The sequence below is a fragment of the Urocampus carinirostris genome, chromosome 3 (genome assembly GCF_059441175.1).
Source record: "Urocampus carinirostris isolate Australia breed hairy pipefish chromosome 3, RoL_Ucar_1.0, whole genome shotgun sequence".
NCBI classification, from domain to species: Eukaryota; Metazoa; Chordata; class Actinopteri; order Syngnathiformes; family Syngnathidae; genus Urocampus; species Urocampus carinirostris.
This window is the reverse complement of record NC_142351.1, coordinates 65,431,527-65,442,029: the sequence shown is the minus strand read 5'-3', so window position 1 is coordinate 65,442,029 and position 10,503 is coordinate 65,431,527. Positions and strand designations below refer to the sequence as shown.

At 40.7% G+C, this 10,503-nt stretch overlaps 1 protein-coding gene across 2 annotated transcripts in view; it reads right to left on the bottom strand.

Moving 5' to 3' along the window:
- Positions 1-10,503, bottom strand: part of LOC148370497 (neural cell adhesion molecule L1.1-like) — a 98,614-nt gene that overhangs the window by 15,489 nt on the left and 72,622 nt on the right. For both annotated transcript variants that reach the window (XM_088333022.1, XM_088333023.1), the window contains 8 exons: positions 10,385-10,491; positions 9,631-9,898; positions 9,436-9,558; positions 9,186-9,362; positions 8,430-8,543; positions 8,198-8,347; positions 4,716-4,847; positions 1,121-1,193 (listed from right to left, as the gene is read on the bottom strand). In XM_088333022.1, coding sequence (XP_088189148.1) covers positions 1,121-1,193; positions 4,716-4,847; positions 8,198-8,347; positions 8,430-8,543; positions 9,186-9,362; positions 9,436-9,558; positions 9,631-9,898; positions 10,385-10,491 — 1,144 coding nt within the window. The remainder of the gene's footprint in view (positions 1-1,120; positions 1,194-4,715; positions 4,848-8,197; positions 8,348-8,429; positions 8,544-9,185; positions 9,363-9,435; positions 9,559-9,630; positions 9,899-10,384; positions 10,492-10,503) is intronic.

Genomic DNA, 10,503 nt, shown 5'->3' with positions numbered 1-10,503 from the left:
CTGCCTAGTGCAGGTCTACAATTTTGTCTCTGGTGTCCTTCGGTCCTGTATCTTTAGTCTTGGCCATAGTGAAGTTTGGTGTGTGACTAACTGAAGATGTGGACAGGTTTCTTTTATACTGATGAGTAAAACAGTTGCCATTGATACAGGTCACGACTGGAGCCTCGTTAGACATGGTTAGAAGAAGCTAGACCTCTTTAACAGCCAGAAATTGTTCTTGTTTGTAGGTGACCAGATATTTATTTTCCTATCGAATATGGAAAAACACTCTGTAAAAATCAAACAATGTGATTTTCTGTTTCTTTCCACATTTTGTCTCTTATGGTTGAGGTGTACCCATGTTGACAATTGCAGGCCTCTCTTATCTTTTTAAGTAGCAGTAACAACAGTTAAACATTGCTAAGTTTCTTAAAAAAACTTGTTTCCAAAAAACTGATTTTTGTGAAAGGATGCATTTCAAGCAGAACTTGCCCTTCGGTGCTCCGACGATACCTCCAATATAAACAATACTTTACATTAACCCAAGTGCATTTTCCTTGCAAAATGACATTTATTGTAAGAACTTTTGGAGTCTGGTGTTTTGGGGATTTAGGTTACCCAGCCTCCCCCCGGGTCCTTGCCCTAAGTTCTTGTCTCCCCCACATGGCTCTATCATCTTTCAAAATGATCTGACAACCAAAGGGGTTGTCGGCGTGCATAATTAAAAATTGAGAGCAGAGGGTACTTTGTGTATTTTGGATATCACCGGGGTTTCTGGTCCCAGTTAACTGCAATGAGCAAGGGATAATAAAAGTTAAAAGAAAAAGATGAAACAGGTGCCAGAAAATGTTTGTGCCTCAAGATTATTTCATAGACAAAGTGTGCCTGGCTCCAAAAAAGGTGTAGAAAGACTGAGTTTTTGCATGCAGTTAGCAGTTAACAGTGCTACATTGTGTCTTGTGGAGTCCCTCAAGGGTCCACGCTTGAACCTATATCATTTCACATTTTCTCAACACAGTCATGCAGATTCCTCACCTGTCCAAAGATCTGCCAAGGTAGCATTTGTTGGAGTAAAAAGCAATATTGGGTTACAGAAGAAAGAAAATAAATCAAAATTTTGTACCCAGACAAGACGACCCACCTGTACTCTCCAAAGGTTTCGTCCTTCATGGGGCGGGCTTCCGAGTCCACCTCCTTTTCTTCCTTGTCTTTCACTGTTTAGGATAAGGACCAAATAAAAGACCACACCGAATGAGTTAGTGCCCAAAAATACAATCGCAATTTAATTTGCTAGCATTAGCAATAGCCATATAATCAATTTTGAATAATAAACCTCTTCTTATACTGAAATGTATGTTTTTATTGTTAAGCAAATATATCTGTATACAAAATGCTACCATCTAAATTCCGTGACTTATCCTCAAAAACTGCTGTGAACATTGACAAATCTCACATCACACAGAGTGACTCAGTTAAAAATGTAGGTGTCATATTTGACCCTGATCTCTCCTTTCAAACACATGTGAAGAAAATTACTAGAACCGCTTTCTTCCATCTTCGCAATATTGCTAAAATTTGTCCTATACTGTCTCAGTCGGATGCGGAGATCATAATTCACGCGTTTGTTACCTCCCGTCTCGATTACTGTAATGCACTACTCTCTGGTTTCCCGAAGTCCAGAATCAAGAGTCTTCAGCTGGTACAAAATGCTGAAGCGAGGCTTTTAACTAGGACAAAAAAGTCCGATCACATCACGCCGATTTTGGCTAACCTGCATTGGCTCCCTGTTAGCCTAAGATGTGTTTTCAAGGTTCTCTTAGTATTATACAAAATCATACATGGACTTGCTCCCTCATATCTTTTAGATCTGATTTCCCCCTATGTTCCGGTCCGAAGCCTTCGTTCTGAGATCGCCGGTCTTCTGGTGATCCCAAGAGCCAAGAAGTGTTCCGCAGGTTCGAGAGCGTTCTAAATCCGGGCACCGGTGCTGTGGAATGCTCTCCCCCCTGAGATCCGATCTGCAACCTCAGTGGAAATGTTTAAATCTAAGCTTAAAACACACTTCTATTCTATAGCTTATGAATAACCTATACTTTTCGTGAACAATATCTCTGTATTATTTGTGATTGCAACATCCTTTGCTGTCTGGTAATCCTGAAAGGGGGATGCCACATGTGCGGTGCCTTCTCAAGGTTTCTTCATTTTCCTCATGTTGAGGTTTTTGAGTTTTGCCTTGCCCTCATGTTGGTTCCAGATCAGGGGATGTTGTAATAACAGTCTGAAAAATAGTCTGTGTAATAACCTGTGCTGCCCTTTGAGACTCTTTGTGATTAAGGGCTATACAAATAAAAATGACTTGACTTGACTGACCACAAAAATAACTGATTATTGTAAGTTAACATTGGTAGCTAACATATCCCCCCTGACTAACTTAATTAAATCCCACAATTGTCTAGGTTACTTGTCTCTCAAATGTCGCTGTAGGGTGTAGTGCAACCGAAAATGAGTGCTAAAAAGGACAAGGAAGAATATAACTTCAAGAGGTTAGTCGCGAGTTACATGTACTCCCTTTCAATTGCCTGAGTAAGTTTCGGGACATTTTGTAAATCTTGGAGCATTTCTAAATCACTCTACTTTTTACCTTTACTTGAGTAGTTTTGTGAAGGAGAAACTGTACTCCCACTCCGCTATATTAGGCTACATTGAAGCCGTTACTTAAGTCAGTTTGTGGATTCCTCATTTGCTTCTTTTTTTCTTTCTCTATTCTTCTCTCCTCTCCCGTGTCCTCTGAGTGAGAGGCTCTCCCAAGCCTCGCACCTATTAAAGGGGCTACACAAGTTGCAAACCGGCCTGTGTGTGTGATCCACCATGGACCCCAAAGGTAAAAAGAGAAAAATAACTGCACAGAAATTAAACTTAAACTGTATTAACGTGGTTTTATTTACTTTACATTTCCATTGCCATTTCATTTTTATAAATGCATGCTACGTTTTACTGCACTCGTTTTGTTGCACAGATAAGGGGAACATCTTTCACCTTTGTCAGTGTTTTTTCCAATCCTCAAAATAAAAATGAAATCAACAATTTCTTAATTGCATTTCTTTCATTTGATCAAAACAATTACAAATACCGTAAACTACAACTAAACACCATTAAACTACGGAGACAAAAAGTGACCAGGACGCACTACAGTATTTTACATTTACTATTTTTTTACCCAGCCTTTCCTCCGTTTTTGGGTACCCAAACAAGAAATTATGTCAGCTCTTTCTTGGCTAATATTATGTAAATAAATGTTAATTTCTCAACTTACAAGTATTTTAAAAGAAACAGTGGGAGGTGCTAAATGAACAGACTCCCCCATAACTTAAGACCTTCAACGACTTATGAAACTCAAGTTTAGACAAATTTTTTTTTTTTAAAAGAATGACTATAAACGCTACTTTGAAATTTCTTTCTCCTAGCACTCACTTAATTTTGAAACTTTAACAAGGTATTGAGCTTGAAATTTGAAAAACCTTAAGGGCGGTGTCCGTAACTTCAAAATGTTCTACTTGCTGACGCCGTATAATAAAAGTATGTTAATTATCATTACTATTGTTAATTATTTCTTTTAATGAAACTGTTCAAAATGACCCAAAAACAAAATGAATAAACTAAGAAGCTTGCAATTAGGTTTGCTTATTTTTAAATGTAGTGATGGTAAGTTCAAAATATTTTACTTGCTGATTCTGTCTTCTGGCATGAATCATAGTTGCAGTCTCCGTCAAACTCCTTTTGGTGCGCATGCAAGTATGTGAAATTCTTAGCCATGCTCAAATAAACTCATCCTTTTTCTTTTTTGAATTGGCAAATGGACTGCATTTGTAACAGCTCTTTTCTTACTTTTACCATTTTCATCTTAGAATGACAGAAAACCGCAAGTGTGTGCATGAAATCGCTCTCTTCCCCCCAGCCCCTCCGGCTCCTTTCCTCAAGTTTATTGCACTCCGTGGCTTGAACACTGAGGGAAAAAGTAAGCCATAAAATAGAAATAAGGTGGATTTCTTTCAATAAAAGCTCTTTGAACACAGTTGGGCAATGTTTACACGTTCTTAATAGAGAAAAAAATGTACTTTCATTTTTTTAAGGATTCCTCAAATAAAGCAGCTTACTGCTAACCAAAGCATGAAAATACATCTCAAAATGCTAAATGTATTTCGCACAGTCTCTTTAAAGGTGCGGTGCTTTGTTTGAGGTGTCCTTGAAAAGTTAAAAGTAGAATATTCCCTCTATCAAGTATGCCTAACTGAGTTCAAAGAGCCTTTATTATTTGTTTCTACCGCGCCTATCTTCTTTTATCTTACTTTTAGCAACACTGTTCTGGTTGCTGAACATTATTATGCATAAAGGGGGTTGAGGGGAGGTGAGTTGGGGTATGGAGTGATTTCATCCTCGTCCCCCCAGATCTTGTAAGTTTAGCCTGGAAATAGTAATAGTAAGAAAAAGCCTGTTTCAAGTACAGCCCAAACGCTGACACTTACCCCAAAAAGATGAAAATGAAGAGTTTATTAGTACTTGAGGAATAAGCTGACTGAGGCTGTGATCTGACTTTAAGCCAGGAGATGAAGCAGACAGAAGCAAAATTTCAAGCACAATCTTTGAGTAGTTAAAAGAAAACTTTGGACTTCCTACTCTCCTCTAGTTTCCATTTATTTGGATGAATTGAGTGTTTGCAATTCAAGATCCGTTCTCACCTGCATATTTTCCGCCCTTCCTGCGCTTGAGAAGGCATAAGATGAGCAGGATCAAGATGAGCAAGACAATCGCACTGATGAGCCCGATCAGCCAACCCTGAGTGGCAAAGCCGCTGCTAACCTCCGATGGCCCTGGCAGCAAAAAAAAAAAAATGACCATTAGCATTTGAGCTAATATGTTCCTCTAATGTACCAGGGATGGTATATTTCAACCATTGAACAAGAAGAAAATGCTTTTAAAGCTAATGTTGGTTTACTTTGACCATTGAATACTAAAATATTGCTCAGAATGTTAAGGTTGGTTTATTTTGACTATTGAATGCTTGTAAAAACGATTGCTTATAATGCGAATCTTGGTTTATTTTGACTATTGAATGCTCTCAAACATTGCTTTTAATACCAGGGTTGGTTTATTTTGACCATTGAACATATACCAAGAAGATTGCTTATGATGTAAGGGTTGGTCTATTTTGACGATTGAACATGTGAAACGAAAATTGCTTATAACACCAGGATTGGTTTATTTTGACTATTGAACATGTAAAAAGAAAATTATAAAACCAGGATTGGTTTATTTTGAATATTAAATGGATGCAAGAAAATTGCTTATAATACCACAGTTGGTTTATTTTGACTGTTGAGTACATGCAATGATGATTTATTTTAATGCCAGAGTTGAATTATTTTGAATATTATTAAAATTCTGGACTATTTGCTTCACTGTCACTGCCAATTTTGTTGCAGTTATTTGATTCCCACATCCTTTAGGCTTGATCGAAACACTGCTTTTTGTACTTTTCCATGCTTTTGTATCTTTTAAACTTTTCTTTACCTTACAATACTTTTTCTTATTACTTGAGCAAAGATAAGTTTGAAACCCCTGATTCAGATGGAATAAAATACTGTACACTATATTGACGCAACAAAACACAATATGAATTACTGTAATGCACTACTCTCCGGTCTCCCGAAGTCCAAAATCAAGAGCCTTCAGCTAGATAGAGATAGATAGATAGATAGATACTTTATTCATCCCCGGAGGGAAATTCACATAGTACAAAATGCTGCAGCGAGGCTTTTAACTAAGACAAGAAAGTTTGATCACATTACCCTGATTTTAGCTAACTTGCATTGGGTCCCTGTTAGCTTAAGATGTGATTTTAAGGTTCTGTTGGTATTATACAAAATCATGCATGGACTTGCGCCCTCATAACTTTCAGATTTAATTTCCCCCTATGTTCCGGTGCGGAGCCCTCGCTCTGAAAACGTTGGTCTACTAGTGGCCCAAGAGCCAAGAAGATATCTGCAGGTTTGAGAGCGTTCTTTATCCGGGCCCCGGTGCTGTGGAATGCTCTTCCCCCTGACATTCGATCTGCAACCTCAGTGGAAATGTTTAAATCTAAGCTTAAAACACACTTCTATTCTATAGCATATGAATAACTTATAATTTATGTTGATAATATGTGTATTATTTGCCCTCATGTAGGTTTTAGATGAGGGGATGGTGTCATAATAGTCTGTAGTTTGCAATAGTCTTTGATCTGTGCAGCCCTTTGAGACTCTTTGTGATTAAGGGCTATACAAATAAACATGACTCGACTTGACTTGACATGAAGGTGTTATATTTGTAGGCTAACATGTTAATGTATGATCGAGCGGTTTTAATTTCCTAAAAAGTGCACCTCTGCAGAAATGATATAAAAATATCTATTTTCAATCAATTGCTACAACAACAGTGGGTCCTGATGTAGTGCTTATCTCTTAGGCCTCCAAGCAAATTGTTTTCCTGGAACTTACTGGAGGACCATATTGAGGAGGTCAATTAGAGGAAGAGACCAAAATATGCTAAGCTAGTAGAGGAGCACTGGAGCAATGGGTGGAAAGCACAATGTGAGCCTATCTGGATGGGATGCAGAGGGCTCATTGTCCAGTCTCTCTGCAATGCTTACAACATCATCTTGTGTCAAAATGCAGCCTGCGGGCCGGATCGGGCCCGCCAAAGGTTTTAATATGACCTGCGAGAATACGCTGAGAGTATCTCAAGAGCCAAAATGTATTCATTAAATAAATTACTTCCAGTTTGAAGTATGTTCACTAGATGCTGCCAAAGCCATCTACCACTCATAAAGCAACTGGAGCAGTGTTTCTTTCTTTCTTTCTCTCTCTTTTTTAGATAGTTAAATAGAGATAGATAGATACTTTATTCATCCCCGTAGGAAAATTCACACTTCGAGGCAGTATGCTTTTGTTGTTTATTAACAAATTAATAGGATGGCCTCGGGGTGCTGTGTTGTAGTTTAGCAATAGCAGAGTGGATGACATCACACGCTAGGCCAAAAGTTCAACGTCCCTGCAGCAGATGGAAATCTTTGTGCCCAGGGTTACACCACCTCGTGTTCACGTAGATAGCGAGTCCGCCTCCTCTCCGATTCCCGCAGGCTTTTGTGTCTCTGTCTGCCCTAACAGCGCTGAAGCCGGGTAGCTCCACGTTAGCATACGGGATGCTAGACGTGGGCCACGTTTCCGTAAAACACAGCAAACTGCATTCCTTGTACGCTTTGATGTTTTTCACCAGCACAGCCAGTTCGTCGGTCTTATTTGGTAGAGAGGTCACATTTACCATGATTACGGATGGTACCGAAGACTTATAATGCCGCTAGCCGCTTAGCCTTCATCTTAGCTCCGGCTCTGCAGCCACGATAGGGCCCCCCCCAACACGCCGGCATGAGAATTCTTCCTGGCAAGGAGTTTATTCCTCGAATAAACGCATTTTTGTGTGTTAAAACCCACAACCATAGGATAGAAAGTAATCTCTTCTCCCTGTCTCTATTTCTACAGTATTTCTTTGCGCTCTCTCTTCCCCTTCTCTCTCTGCCTTTTCCTCCTCTCTTTCTCTCTTTCCTTTTCATTTCTTTCTTTCTGTTTTTCTCTCTCTCTCTCTCTCCCTAATATCTCTCATCTCGTCTGTATTTCTCGATTTCTCAGTCTTTTTCTTTCTTTATCTCTTTCCCCCCTTCTTTACCTTTCTCTCTATATCTGTCTCTCCCTCAATCTTTTGTCCTTTTTATCTATTCCTCTCTTGATCTCCCTCTATCCCTCTCTTTTTCTCTTTAAGCTATTAGTCCAGCCCCTGTGAGAGTTTTTTTTTTCACGTGGCCTCCGAGCTCAAATGAGTTTTACACCCCTGATCTTGGGCATCACAGGAGCCAGCAAGCGATGGGCCATCAAGGAGTTCACAGAGACAGCAGAGGTTGCCTCAAGGTGGCCATGGTTAAAGGGAGGCGAGGAGAGGTGTGTTAGGTAACGAGACATGTACACAAGTTGGGGTCTGTTCAACTCAAGCTGAGTTCCCTGGGTAAGACTCGAAACACTCCCCAGGTAGTGTCATTGAGGCTGTGTCCAGGTTGCATCACTTGATGTATGTTTAAAGTTAGATGGTTGGATATTTTTGATGCATTTATGACAGAGGACAACCTACATACCTGGTCCTAAAGTCCAACTTGCAGCCTCCCACTGAGTGTAGTTCCCATGCATAACTCGTAGGTGGTACTCGGTTCCTGGTTGAAGACCCATCAGCGAATAGAAACCCTGGGACGTGTTTACGATTTCCGACTCCTCCCACTGACCGCCAGCTGCCAAACACAATTTTGCAAACTTGATCAGAAACAGAATTCAGAAGAATATGAGGATCATGTCATTTTGTTCTCAACTGACCGCTTTTCCGAAGAAAATCAATGTGGAAGCCGTGGTTTCTCTCTCGCTCTCCTGGCACCCAGCTGAGGTTGAGTGATGTCTTGTCGGCAGTTACTGAGATGTTTGTTGGAGGAACTGTGTGGAAGAATTGTTAGAAGTGTTAAAGGGCTAGTGTAATATTTAGTGCCTCCCAGTGCGAGTGTCGGCACAATGCATCTAAGGTGCCCGATGCGGCTGTTTAGCGCTGCCAAGTGGCTCCCTGGCACCTTTCCCAAAATGTTTACACATTGAAAAAGATTGGGGAGGAAACAATATCTTTATTTTGATACGGTTTTACATAACAAAAACACTTTAAACATTCTCAGGTGCTGTAAAAATGTTTGGAATAAATGTTACATTTGAATGAGGAGCCGGTACGAGTTTACGAGCTACAGGCTGAACTCCTTTTTCTCCGAACTGTGTAGCCTAAGCTCCACCTCTTTTAAAGGTGGAACATCACCAGCAAGGGAGGTGGCTTTTTTAACAAATTGCCACAGACCACAAGGTATGAAGAGAAATATAAGTGAGGAGAATTCTATCAATCTGGCGTCCCAAAAAAAGTTGAATGAGAAAATGCCATCTCCTGGTTCTTATTTCTAGTACAGCGAGCATTTAGGATAAAATAACTCGTCCGAGGCTCAGGCCGAACATTACAAACAGATAATTTTTTGGGAACAAATAGTCTTAAACCCTCCTGCCAATGATGTTCCAACAAAACTCTTAAATACTTTATTTTACCTCCGTCAAAAAGGGTGGCGTTCCTCCTGGAGATTGGCTGTCCGTCCCCAGCGGCAGTGCGAGCGATCACCTGGAAGGTGTAGTAGCTGTTGGGGTCCAGAGAATCCAGTGCAAGGTGGGTCACGCTTGGATCGCTGATGATTTCCATCTGTATAGGGCTGTCTCGGCTCTTCACCTCTGCAAACACGCCAAATTTGACTTATGTTAAACTTTTTCCTATCCCATTTTATAACGACTGCTGGATTCTTACCTTTTTGGTACTGCACCATATAGCCGAGTAGAATACCATTAGTTTGGAGAGGGGGTGTCCAGGACAGGAGCATCAAGTTTTCTGTGGGGCTATCAAAGACCAGTGATGCAGGTGGACCAGGAGCTGCATAAAGACCACAAGCATATAATCTTCTTTAACCACACCAAGAAAGTAAGACTCCTCTCTTAATCCCACCTCCTTCTGGAGTACTGAAGTGAACAACTGGGGAGGTAGGGCTCTCTCCTTTGCTGTTGAAGGCAGTGAGGGCTACAGTGTAGCGTGAGAAGAGTTGCAAGTCAGTCACTTCTGCTGAGGTTTTCATGCCCTGGACCACCACCACCCTGTTGTCTTCTTGCTCCCAATCCAATCTTTCGTCATGTTCCTTCCCCATCTGCAGGTGGCCAGCTTTCCTAGGAGAGCGACGGGAGCGACCCACCACTGGACCCAGTCTCTTGATGTAGATCTGGATCAGATGTGTTGTTATTATCAGTTGGTTGCAACCAGGTACTAAATACAGTAGACCCCTGCCTTATGACATTTGTGAATGGAAAAGTACATGGCTCCTCTTTATGGCATTTTCCCCACCATACAACATCAAGAATAAATGTTTTCACGTTTTAAACTTAGCAGTGTTTTTGCAAATATATAGTTACAGTTCTTAGATTCATGTCTGCTATTTGTCTGTTATATAAACTGCTTGTCTGCTATTGGTTTGTGTCATGGTATCATCTTAAAAATGTAGATAACATCCATCCATCCATCCATCCATATCCACCAAGAGGGAGGAGGCAAGAGTCAAGAACACACTCCCAATTACCAAACATGCATTCCACTTGGCTCTTCCCAACCCTACAGCACAACAAGCGGTGAGTTGCTGGGCCATGTAACTTCATCGGCAGAGGCCCGCCTTAATGTAATGTTGTATCGTGACATGAGTTCCATGTGGTACCTTGTAACCCAGTAGAAGACCACAAACGTTCTGGGCTTCGTTCCATCTTACGGCAATCGTGCGGTTCATCACTCGAACCTCTACATCACTGGGAGGCTCCTCAGGAACTGGTAGAAAAA